The sequence below is a fragment of the Panthera tigris genome, chromosome A1, assembly GCF_018350195.1.
Source record: "Panthera tigris isolate Pti1 chromosome A1, P.tigris_Pti1_mat1.1, whole genome shotgun sequence".
Classification (NCBI taxonomy): Eukaryota; Metazoa; Chordata; class Mammalia; order Carnivora; family Felidae; genus Panthera; species Panthera tigris.
Window position 1 is genome coordinate 142,251,053 of NC_056660.1, and position 13,694 is coordinate 142,264,746.

The 13,694-nt window shown below is 38.6% G+C and overlaps 1 protein-coding gene across 1 annotated transcript in view; it reads right to left on the reverse strand.

Annotated features, from left to right (window-relative positions):
• Nucleotides 1-13,694, reverse strand: part of DMGDH (dimethylglycine dehydrogenase) — a 67,844-nt gene that overhangs the window by 47,058 nt on the left and 7,092 nt on the right. The window contains exons 3-5 of the mRNA XM_015536499.2: nt 10,270-10,368; nt 8,632-8,796; nt 5,764-5,968 (exon numbers count right to left, since the gene is read on the reverse strand). Of these exons, the coding sequence (XP_015391985.2) occupies nt 5,764-5,968; nt 8,632-8,796; nt 10,270-10,368 (469 nt within the window). The remainder of the gene's footprint in view (nt 1-5,763; nt 5,969-8,631; nt 8,797-10,269; nt 10,369-13,694) is intronic.

The window sequence follows — 13,694 nt, forward strand, 5'->3', positions numbered from 1 at the left end:
ATGTCATTATGAGGTTCAGAGCTAAATACAGGATCATCGATTATGAATCAGTCTGGGAACCCAGACTATGCACCCTATGTGTCAAAATTTATTTCTACTGGGGTGCCTGGGTGGCTCAGTCGGTTAAGCACTGGACTTCAGCTTGGGTCATGATCTCACAGTTTGTGGGTTCGAGCTCCACGTCAGGCTCTGTGCTGACAGCTCAGAGCCTGGAGCCTGCTTCAGGTTCTCTGTCTCCCTCTCTCTCCGCCCGTCCCCAACTTGCACTCTGTATCTCTCTCTCTCAAAAATAAACATTAAAAAAATTTTTTTTAAATTATTTCTATTTTACTATCTAAACGTCATCCTTGGGCTTTGTTGTTTTGTTTTGGCCTAATGGCTTAACAGGCCATAAGTGTTTGTTTGTTTAATATTTATTTGTTTTTGAGAGACAGAGAGAGAGATAGAGAGGGAGGGAGGGAGGGAGGGAGAGAGAGAGAGAGAGAGAGAGAGAGAGAGAGAAAACAAGGTGGGGGGGAGGGGCAGAGAGGGAGGGAGACACAGAATCTGAAGCAGGCTCCAGGCTCTGAGCTGTCAGCACAGGGCCTGACGTGGGGCTCAAGCTCACGAGCTGTGAGATCATGACCTGAGCTAAAGTCAGATGCCTAACTGACTGAACCACCCAGGTCCCCTGGCCATATTTGTTTAATAGCCCCCTAACTGGATGTCTATTTGCAAACCAAAAATCTTACTTGTGGGCATTAGAGCCTCTTGTTGGTCTTTTAATAATTTACAGATTTAATTTATTTTTGTTAGTAGGAAGAAGTGAATTTTCAATGGAAGAACTTTGTAACAAAATATAGGAAAGCCATAAATGCTAGTTATATGCACCACAGCAGATTTAAAATATAAAAAGCCAAAATATTTAGCCTAGCAATTCAAACCACTCCAGTATCCTCAATACACTTATTTCAATTAAAAGCATAAATTGAAGAAAAAAAATTCTTTCCTATTCAAACATATTTATGAATCTCTGAGTCTAATTGCTTGCTTATTAATGCACTTGATCATTAAAATACAGTGGGAACATATGTGTAAGTATTATAGAACTATATGATTTTACACTCCAAAACAAGCCCAATCCTGTTTTACCCTATGGTGGTGGTGTTTGTTGGCATTTTCTTCCTCTTTCTGTCAAGCAAGTTAACCTAAATCTGGTGTGGTTATAATTCAACTCTCGCTACATCACACACCCACCAAGTTCAAAGGTAAGAGAGACAAATATGGAAAAATCACTCAAATCTACCATTATGACCTGAGAAACAACAGAAGAGTCAATAAAAATAGTTATTGGAAATGGCTTCTGTTTTTTTTTTAATGCAATGATTAATAGAAATAGAGTTAAAATGAAGAGTGAAGGTTCATAGACAAGTTTACTTGTACAAGGTGGTTTATACGGTGACAGTGATGGTTTATACAGTGGCATTCTCTGATGCAGAGTGTCAGGCAAAATTAAGCAATTCTCTTTTGGCCGAACACTGGGCTTCACGTTGGCATGATCCAATCATATTTCTGATTTACCATATTAAGAAAAGTCTTAAGTAAAGTTTATAAAGTTATCTCAGGCTTAATGAGTCAAGAAGAAATGGAGTCAAGAGAAACATTCTTCACCATGCAGAGAAAAAACTTACATGATAATAAAATATCTTCTGCTCATGCCCCTGAGCAGTTTCAGGTACCAAAGGCAAGTTAGACTATTTTATCCCAAGAGGTCAGAAGTGTCCAAAACTAGTTTTCAGCTCTGCTTGCTCAAGAATAAGGTTACTACAGGGTGCCTGGGTGGCTCAGCCAGTTAGGCTTCCGACTTGGCTCAGATCATGATCTCGTGGTTCCTGGGTTCAAGCCTCACGTCGGGCTCTGAGCGTCAGGCTCTGTGCCTGACAGATTTGACAGCTCAGAGCCTGGAGCCTGCTTCAGATTCTGTGTCTCCCCTCTCTCTCGGCCCTCCCCTGCTTGTGCTCTGTCTCTCTCTCTCTCTCTCTCTCTCAAAAACAAATAGACATTAAAAAACAAAGTTAAAAAAAAATGTAAAAGAATAAAGTTACTACGTTCTCTCTCCTCTAGGAACATCTATGTAATAGGGTTTCTCTAAAGATGTTTTGCAGACCATCTGGAACAGACACTACAGTACCTGGAGTACTTGCTTAAAATAGAGCTTCTGAGTCCCCACCCAGATCACTTAAATTAGAATCTTTTGAAATCTGGGAAACTTTCCACAGCAATTCATATGTACATCAGTTTGAGAACCAAATGTACCAGCAGAATGGGTGCTGTGTGACAATGGAACAAGTGAAAGGAGGTGGGTAAGGTTAAAAGCCTGTGCCCAGAAGTTATAGCAAACTGATGCTGGTGTTCCCGGGATGGGGTGGTGGGAGGGGCAGATAGGATTTCAAGGAAACAATTATAATCATAATTATTAGACGTATTTTTTCTAGTGCTTACTGTGTGGTACTGGTTCTGTTCAGGATACTTTACATTAGCTACTTACCAGTCATAACAGCTTTCTGAGATGAGAACTATTCTCTCCATTTTACAAATGAGTAATTTGCCCAGGTCACATGGCTGGCAATACATGTGTCTCTGGGCCAGAGAGCCCCATAGACCTGGACAATGCTGGAAACACATCAGCAAATGGATACATTTTTAAAAAAATTTTTTTTTTAATTTTTTAAATGTTTATTTATTTTTGATAGAGAGACAGAGCACAAGCGAGAGAGGGGCAGGGAGAGAGGGACACACAGAATCCGAAGCAGGCTCCAGGCTCTGAGCCGTCAGCAAAGAGCCCGATGCGGGGCTCGAACTTGTCAACTGCGAGATCATGACCTGAGCCAAAGTCCGACGCTTAACCAACTAAGCCACCCCAAACGGACACATTTTTACTTTTAGACTTTCCTTTTCATGAATATACTAAAGACTCAGCTGCCTTCTGTTACGACTTCACATAAAGAAACTTCTAGCAAGTTATGGTACAGTTGAGTACCATAATGGTGGTGTTTACGTCTTTTATATTTCGGTCACATTTCCAAGTCTATATCCTGGTTGCTTTAATTAGATTTCAGAGCTAGCCTGAAGGCCTTGCCTGAATTTGTGAGACATCCTTGTCTCACTAAGTAACTCTGGGATACATCTGTCAGCCACGCATTCTCAAATCACGTTAACACAACGCTTTCTGCAGATGCTTTATTCATAAAACTGATCTCTGTTAATTTCAGTTCTAGAAGCGAGCATACCCAAACCTTTGCCCTCAGTTACTGAGGCTTACCTTCTATACTGCAAATAAGGTGTTTTTTTTTTTTTTTAAGCAGACTTACAAATAATTAAACACACACTTCTCTACACCTTCCATGGACTACAAATATGCAATCAGTTAGATTTTCTCCAGTAACTTTTACCCAGTGGAAGAGAAGAGGTCGAGGAAGAAAACAAAAAAAAAAAAAAACAAAAAAACAAAAAACAAGATTATGGGCCAGAGATACGATATGCATGAGATAAAGAATTGAACATTGAGACAGCACAGTTCTTCACACAATTTTCAAGAAGCAGCTGCTTGGCTTACCAAAACCTGAGGATGCGAGAGGGAGTAGATGTGGCCAGGTAAAACGCCTCCGGAAGAAAGAACAAAGAAGGGCATCCTGGAGAACAATCCAGGCTGGAGAAAATTAGGTCCCATGGAGCAGTAAATGCAGGGCCACACTATCAACCTAATTCCAGGGATTTCTTTCCCAGGCCGGCACCAGAAAAGCTGTACTCCAGGACCTCCTGCCATAGCCCTCCCCCACCCAACCACACAAGATTTCACAGTTGCATAGAAAACTTCACCTGGTAACCACTGCCCTGGGTTTAGGTCAGATGTCTTTGAGAATTATTCTATCTTTATCTTCAGTGATTCCTTATTCCTCACAGTTTATGGTTTAGAAAAAATTTATTACAGGAGTGCCTGGGTGGCTCAGTCTGTTAAGCATCTGACTTCGACTCAGGTCATGATCTCGTGGTCTGTGAGTTCGAGCCCCACATCAGGCTCTGTGCTGACAGCTCAGAGCTTGGAGCCTGCTTCAGATTCTGTGTCTCCTTCTCTCTCTGCCCCTCCCCAGCTTGCATTCTCTCTCTCTCTCTCAAAAATAAATAAATAAACATTAAAAAAAAAGAAAAATGTATTACAGTGGCAATGAATTATGTAAATAAAAGCTTACCATCTTAGGAAAACATCAAAAAATATGTTAAATTAAGTTCTTCTACATTATTTCTCAAAATATCAGTTGGGAGTGTGTGGCTGCCTGAAGCACTGTATTGAGAGACATGGGAGAACACGCCCAAGCCCATCTGAAATAAGTGCAGTGATCAATTAGTGATGTCTGGTATGGAGGTCAGAGTGTGTTTCATCTGTTTCGTTTGCTATCACTATAAAAACAGTCTGATGGATTTAGACAATAATTTTGTGAGACCATAAAGTTACAAGATTACAAGCAATCCTTGCTACATGCAGAAGAAAATATGAATGATTTCATTGCCTTAGATCTTCTCACAAAATTTAGATCAGTGGTGCCCAAGGATGGTGATGGGTTACCAGATAGGGATTGGGGTGGGGTGGGGTGGGAGGCAAAGCTCAAAAACAAAGCAATGTTTTGTTCCTTTGCTTTTACTGTGTAGGCAAGTCCTTTTACATTATTTTGAATTTCAAATCATATTAAAGAAAGCATAAGATTTTTATGCTTTTCAAATGGAGGGCATGGATTAGAAAAATTCAAAAATACTAACTTAAACTCTTAAATATAATTTGATCTGATAAATAATAAAGATTGGTTTCATTTTATAATTTAAGTAATGACTCCAAGAACAGACCACAAGAAAATCAGTTACTGGCTCTTGCTTACTTTGGGTTTTAAATTAACCACTATGAACTACAGGTCAATACAAATTATTAGTCCAGTTCAGACTGCATAAGCATTTTCCTTTGCACAAGAGCTTACTTTTGTATGTCTGATAATTGAAAATGACTTCACAGGTAAATGACCTGTTGGAAAGTGTATTAACTCAGGAATCAAAAGACTCAGGTCCAAAACCTGGCCCCAACATAACTCTGTTGCTTTGCCAAGTAACATGACATTTCTGGAACTTGGTCTCCACAGTGGAAAAATGGGTGGGTTGTGAGATTAACTCAAATATCCCTTTTGACTTCACTAATCTGAGTCTAAATTGTAACAGAACAATGTAAAAAATCAAGGTTATGAAATAGATTTAATAATGTTCTGAAAGGAAAAGAGTTAAACGTTTTTTGACTGAAGTCAATGAATCAGAAAAGGATGAGAGAGCACACAAATGATCAGATCTGCTCCCAAAAGTAAACTGAGAACAAAAGGATGCTCACGAATTTGAACACTAGACTTTGGCTATTAGAATAAAGAATGAGTGAACATAGAAAAAGCAGCATCATTAGCAAAAGATGATCTGGAGCAGAAGAAAACAGAGAATGGAGAAGAACACCAACTTTCTATGGGTAACCAAGGACAGGGTGGCATCTCATACACCAAAAGCAAAGTGATGGAGGGAGGGCTTTGTAGCTTAGAAACAGACAAAATGTTCACCTTGGGAATGTTACAGTGTTCCCTAACAATGTACGTAATGTAAAATATTAGATATTACTCTATGGCCAAATATCTTATTTCTTTGCCACTTGAAAAAAACCTACTAATTACACATATATTGAATTATATATATAATGCTTACCTGCAGCATTCACAATTCTATTCGCTCTCATAGATCCCTGTGGTGTTTCAACATCCCATGTTCCATCTGACCTGGGTATCAGAGAAGTCACCGGGGCAGGATACTTTAAAAGGGCACCATATTTCCTAGCCCCAGCAGCTAGGGCCATAGTTAGAGAGTAAGGATCGATGTGACCATCTCCAGGATTATACAGTCCAGCTAAAATCTAAATCGATCATAAAAGAGTCAATATTTAAACAAATACATATCCATTATTCTGTGTAAAACTGGACTGTAAAAGTGTATCATGGCATCAGATTGATCAATCTGTACTTCTTTTCCCTTTATCAAATCTCAAACTAGGACAGGATTCACACTGAATGTTAAGTAGACAGGCTACTTAATAGAGGTTTGCAATTGTCTCCAACATCCATTCTCACCCCCAACCCTCATGGCAATGTAAACTGAATGTTTATGGAGACACATGGCCACTAAGAACAGTTTCCAATAGTTGGCAGTTATTAGTTCCAACTGGTAGCTAAAAGTATTACTAAGTTTTGGTCAATGAAATATAAATGAAAGCATCATGTGGCAGCTTTCATGAATTATTTTTTTTTTTTTAAAGCCACTGGCATACGCCGTTTGTCCTTTCTTCTTTGCCCTTCCTCAATCCCATTGTCTGGAATGCAGACATGACAGCTGGAGCTCTAGCTGCCATCTTGGAATAAGAACACAAGAATCACACCCTAGGAATAACAGCAATGATCTAGAAGGTGACTGGGTTCCTGAAGTCTTTGTGGAAAATAGCCATCATTCAAATCCTGCACTGCCTTACTGAAAGAGAAATTATCTTCTATCTTGTCTAAGCATTATCATTTTGGTTTCTAACATTTTCAGTTAATCTAATACTAACTGATCAATTATTTATATTGAATTGTTTAATACTGTTAATAAATTCACTTGTTAAATATATGTAAGTGTCAGGAAAATGTATACTTGATTTAGTCATTCAACAGCTTAATACCTGAATACCTATGCTATGCTAGGACTTCAGTCTGGGTACCATGTGGAAACAAAGAAGAATGACAGTCTGATGAACCGAGTTGATAGAAGGAACACTGTGCAGTATTATACTTAGGTCTCATCCATTCAACAGAAATCTACTGAGCACCAAACAAGGAGCTTTTGTCAAGAGTCTTTTCTGCATCTATTGAAATGATCGTGCATGTTTGTCCTTTATTCTATTAATGTAGCATATTACATTGATCGATTTTCAGATGTTAAATCAACCCTGCAACCGTGGCATAAATTCCACTTGGTCGTGCTGCATCATCCTTTCTAAATGTTGCTGAATTCAGTTTGCTAGTATTTTCTTAAGGACTGTTGCACCGATATTCACAATATGTCCTTCTTTTCTTGTCATGTCTTTGTCTGGTTTTGGTATCAGGGTAATAGTGGCCTCATGGAAGGAGTTGGGAAGTTTTCTCTTCTATTTTTGGAAACATTTGTGAAGGATTAGTACTAATTCTTCTTTAAATGTCTAGTGGAATTTACTAGTGAAGCCATCTGGGCCTAATCTTTTCTTTGTGGGTAGCTTTTGATTATACTAATCCAATCTCTTGTTATAGTTTTAGTGCAAGAGACTTGTTTTGATTTTAATGGAATTCATATTACTGTAGACTTCCAAATGTCATGTTGGTATTTTATAATGGATATGTCCTCATTGAAGTAATCCTGTATTTATTTGATTTGGCACCCTGCCCCAGACCCAGAGAATACTCTTCCCACGTATTTCCATTGTCCAATACCTTTGAGAAAACACTGTGACGGTGAGGTCTTCCAGCAAAGCACTCCGAGGGTGACATATAAACACATATAACATATTCTTACATGGGTGGAATTTCAATGCAGACGATGCAACGCGACATCACTCTGCCACCACGCTGTCATCACACAAAACTATAGACAAGAGAGTGCCAGCAGCCTATAAAGACTCAGGAGGGCAGACAGCCCCAGCACCCCCTCAGTGATACAAGGTGCTGCTACAGTTCAAAGATGTTACAGGCAGTCACTAGGGAGAAACTTTAAGCCTCTATGTTCCTCGACAGCCTCACCTGGTGGTATACTTGAGTAGTGAGTACAAGGGAGTCTGAGAGCCTGGCTTCAAGTCTCTGCTCCAGCTCTTTCTAGCTGGATGAGCTTGGCTCCATTATGTAAACTATCTACACTGTAGTTTCCTGTTTAGTAATAATAGATACTGTATAATATTATTGTGAATATTAATAAAATTATGCCTATGAAAAGCTTAGCATAGTAGTACCTGGTACATAAATCTGTGCCATAGTGTTATGTAATACAGTGTTAGCCATTCTTACTATTCGAATGGGAGTATTGACTAGCAAAACAAAAAAAAATGGTTAAAACCAGATAAATATCTGGTATGGAGCCTATTGGCAGTACAGTTATGAGCTAGAAGATATTTATAGAGCAACATCGCATGGCACCTCTAAATTCGATTTTGTAAAAAGTTTCAATAAGACAACCTTTCTCTCTATATATTTATCATACCAGGTCATTGTTTTCTCTGAAGTTCTCAACAGAAGCTTATGTATGGAAACCCCTAGGTCTGGGGGACATAGTAATAAAAAGGTATTGAAAATGTCTCGTGAGTTGTCCCAGGTAGAAAACATTTTTTCATTACTTTTTTATTTAATTTGGCATACGTAGTAGCCCACCTTGTTACGTACCCAAATTCTAGCATTAACCATCTGATTTCACCATTCAAGACGTGTGCACAAAGTTTTTCTACCTTTAATAAGCTTCTTAAAGTAACTTTTTCTACTCTTAATTCAAGTTAATGGATGGCGAAAACACCCTTAAGATAAATACCTTATTCATGTTGAGTAGCGGAAACATCTCTTGAATTTTTTCAGGCTCAATAATATACTGCTCTGTTGCATGCCAGCCAGTCCGAGTCATCTGATATTTAAATTCATCTACCCTTACAGGAGTGGTAGCGATTCTGATACTCCCTGGCTGATGGAACCCCACCACCTGTGACAATAATGCCAAGACAAACACATACATAAATCATTATTTGGCATTCAAACATGGTTCTCCTTCCGCACAATGAAAATGCAAGTGTGTAAGAAAAGAGATGGTCTATGCCGTGCAAGAGATAACTGTATCAAATAGTTGCCTCTTACAAAAAGACGCTCATTCAGCAACTATTTACTAATTGTCTCCTCTGTGTCAGACCCCATGCTAAGCCACAGAGATGCTGTTAGAAACAAGAAGCAAAGACCCTGCCTGCATGGAGTTTATGGTCTACAGGGGAAGGCAGACAGCTGAAAGCACAATTACAATAACACGGGATAGTGTTCATGTACAGAGTAAAAGAAAACTATGTGACAAAGAGAAAGACAAAGGATTTGAGGAAGGAATGTAAAGAATCAGAATGTTGCAGTGATGAGATCTCATGTGAAGTGAAAACAACATTCATGCGACAGTTCTTGATGTCCTTCAGTTGGCCAAGGACTCAGCTAGGCCCTAGGTTACAGAAATAAAAGATCTTCTCCTTGCCCTCAAGTTTTTCATAGTCCCAAGGGAAGATCAACCAGTAAAGCAAATGCCACAACAGGGAGGGGCGGGGGGCAGGAGGGAGAGATTCGTGTTAAAGGAACGTTGTAAGAACATACGTATGTTGTTAGAACCAAGAGAAGTGCCCTTAGCTGTCCTGACTGGTGGGTGGGGGAAGTCAAAGACAGCTTCTCAAAGGGGGTGACCTCAGGGAAGGGTAAAGGGTGAGTGTTGAGATGGGGCCAGAGAAAATGTTGTTTCAGGCAGAGAGCCCAGCACATTCCAGAGCTATATGTAATTAAGATTAACTGAAGCGTATGAGCATAGCAAAGAGTGGCAAGGGAAAACGTTGGAAAGGCAAGCAGGGTTCACTTGATGAAGACTCTCCCCCTCTGGCTTTTGGCTGTGGGCCCTCTGATAGTTTTAGGCAAGGAAAAATAGCATGAAAAATGTAAGTAAACTTCCATCTTAGCCTATGGGTAGTGTTTGCCTGTGACTTTATTTTGAGAATACTAATGTAAGCATGAGAAGAGATAAAAATAAAAGTGAGGGGCTTTTAGTGAAGTACTTTTCAAAGCTGTGTGACAATCTTCAGGCACGGCTATCAGATCCTTTGTAATCCAGTTGCTGAAATACTCTGATTTCTGAGTTTCTAGATATAGTAACTGATGAAAGATATTTTTGAAAGCTGCTTTTTATCCTTTCCTTATTTAAAAAATCAAGAAGAGTGGTGAACTGCATGGGAAATGTACTTCAAGAAATTAAACCAAAAACAGAGCAAACTCGAGGGGTTCTTACCTTACACATTCGTTAGATTTCTCTACCACATTAAACATTTCACATGCCATTAATGTCACTACACACATGATAATATGTCCAAATTCTTCAGAAATCTTACACATTTCTGAGAAATCGACCTAAAAGAAATTTCAAGTTAAATACATTTACCTGTCCAGTTTCCTCTTCCAATTTCTCATAAAGTTTGATGCTAGCATAATGTATCTTCTTCAAGTTTATTCCAGGATGAAAGTAAGTTGTTAAACCTGCCTTAAAACGAGAAGGAGAGATAATACTTAAAAAAAAACTGTCATTCTCTAATTTTTTTATTTGGGTATAGTTGACACACAGTGTTACATTAGTTTCAGGTGTACATCGAGATTCCACAACTCTATACATTCTGCTCTGCTCATCACAAGTGTAGCCACCATCTGTCATGACGTAACACTATTACAGTACCGTTTACTATATTCCTCACACTGTACCTTTTATCCCCACGTCTTATTCCATAATCTGGAAGCTTGTATCTCTCACTCCCTTTCACCCCTTTCACCCCTTTTGCCCTCCCCCTACTCCCGCCCTCTCTGGCAACCATCAGTTTGTGCATTTGTGGATCTGTTTCTGCTTTTTGTCTTTTTACTCATTTGTTTTCTTTTTTAAATTCCACCCATAAATGAAACCACATGGTATTTGTCTCTCTCCATTTGACTTGTTTCACTTAGTATAGTACCCTCTAGGTCAATCCATGTTGTCACAAATGGCAAGATCTCATCCTTTTTTATGGCTGCTTAATATTCCACTGTATGTATATGTGTGTATATATATATACATCACCCTTCTGTATCTTGGCTATTGCAAATTATGCTGCAATAAATATAAGAGTGCATGTATCTTTTCAAATCAGTGTTTTTGTTTTCTTGGGGTAAATACCTAGTAGTGGAATTATTGGATCATATGACATTTCCATTTTTAATTTTTTGAGGAACCTCCATACTGTTTTCTACAGTGGCTATACAAATTTACATTCCCACCAATAGTGCACAAGGGTTCGCTTTTGTCCATATCCTTGCCAACAACATTCTCTAAGTTTTAGTACTTTATCTGTTAAGCAGTAATTTATTGCTGGCAAGAAACTGAGAAGCATGAGCCAGCTCTTTGACATGAGAACACATCAGCTCCAGTTTGAGCACACCGGGGCATAAAACTCATGGTAGAGTTATGAGAACCAATCTGAACCATATCAGTAATGTGAGAGTCAGCCAATGAACATATATTTTAAGTCCCTAAAAGTTACTAAGGAAAGAGTGTTTGCAGATTCAGAAATGGGATGATTTAGAGGAGAGGCTTAGTAATATATGCTGCTAAGAAGAATATGGGGAGGGGGGTATATAACATGGACCCAAACCAGCAAATCATGTGTGTTCCCATGAGGAGAAGGAACATGGACTGGCAAAGTTTTCCTTGACCCAATCCCCGCCATTCCCTTAAATGGAACAGCCCTCCTGTTCCCTTTCCCGAAATTTCCAAAATTCAAGAAAATTGGAAAAGAAAATTCAAAAGAATTGGAAAATTCCTGAGAATTAGAGCCTGGATAAATGGTGAACAGACTTTTGTTGAAGGTTAACCTGTGTGATAAACATTGATTATACGCCACAAATATTTGCTGAAAAAATCCTTATGAATTACAGTCACAAAAAATATTTAAATAGTAGCATGCCAAAACCCTTTTATTAATTCTGGCAAATGCAATGTAGTATCCAAAAAAAGAATTCTAAGCAATTATATGAAGCAGGTTCTCTCAATTAAGTATCTGGGGCCCCATTTTGCAGCTAATTTATCCTGGAAAGCTCATCAGAACACAGTCTGTTCAAAATAAAATCTGTTTAGGAAGGATTTATAAGGTTTTTCTATGATAGTGGTAGGTTATTTGGTTCTCCTGAACTCAAAAGCACCCCATTGATAGTTCATTAATCATCCTTTATGGGCCAGAACCCTGGGGCTTCTATTAAATACTTGTTCATACATCTGAACATATGCACAGCTTTTTGTTTGTTTGTTTGTTTGTTTTTGTTTTCTTGAGAAAGATCCTGGCTGAGCTTCAAGGTGCTCTCACAGCCAAGTGCCATTCTAACGGAAGTGCAAGTCAGGCTCTTTCACTCTCAAATACTCCAGTCTCCATTACATGCTCAGCTATCTCATTTGAATACAAGACTTTCCAGATCATTAATGGAGACTCCCTAACCTTCGGGTGTCTGCTAGATATGTCTTCCGTATATCTCCTGTCAGTTGAAAACAATGATATTCATAAGCAGTGGTGTAGGGTTCCATTCACCATATACTCAAGATCCTCTGAGCTTAACCTGGGGTAAACCAGACCACCAAAAAATTGTATATCTACACTACATCAGTCCTCTTCTTCCCCACCCAGAAGGCTATCTTCATAGAATTATAAATTAATAATCTTGCATTGGAAAGAGTCACATGGGTTAATTTTTGCAAAATTGTTATTCAAGACATTTAGCCCAATGAACTTTATTTAGGGAACAAATTCTTCTAGAATTCCTAGTTAAGGAAAAGTTAGTCACTCTTACTAAAATGGTATACTTATTTCTACCGAACAACTCCTACTCCCTTCACTTCCTTGCTGCTAAGACAGTCAGAAGTAAGTGCTGGGCTTAATTTGTTTCTCAGGTATAAAAATTATACTTATTTTTTTTAAAGATTTTATTTTTTAAAGTAATCTCTACACCCAACGTGGGGCTCGAACTCATAACCCTGAGATCAAGGATCGCATGCTCCACTGACTGAGCCAGCTAGGAGTCCCTTTACTAATGTTTTTGTACCCTGTATTTTTTATCAGCTAGCTTTTCTCTTTTAATCTGTGTTTAAAATCTGGGGTCACAGCAATTGCATTACTAGGAATTTATCCAAAGGATACAAAAATGCTGATCTGAAGGGGCACATGCACCCCAATGTTTATAGTAGTGCTACCAACAAAAGCCAAATTATGGAAAGAGCCCAAATGTCCATCAATTGATGAATGGATTAAGATGATGTGGTATATATATACAATGCAATACTACTCAGCAATGAAAAAGAATGAAATCTTGCCATTTGCAACAATGTGGATGGAACTGGAGGGTATGATGCTAAGTGAAACAAATCAGTCAGAGAAAGACAGATATCATGATTTCACTCATATGTAGAATTGGGGAAACTTAACAGATGATCATAGGGGAAGGGAAGGAAAAATAAGATAAAAACAGAGAGGGAGGCAAACCATAAGAGACTCTTAAATACAGAGGACAAACTGAGGGTTGATGGGGGTGCGAGGGTGTGAGATGGGGTAAATGGGTGATGGGCATTAAGGAGGGTACTTGTTGGGATGAGCACTGGGTAATATATGTAAGTGGTGAATCGCTGGGTTCTTCTCCTGAAGCCAAGACTACACCATACATTAACTAACTTGAGAATAAAAAAACTTTTTTAATAAAACCCCAAAATTAATTAATTAATTAATTAATTAGTAATAAAATCTGGGGTCAAATATATCTGTGCTTTTTATTGTAAGATTTTTTTTTTCTTAGAGACAGAGA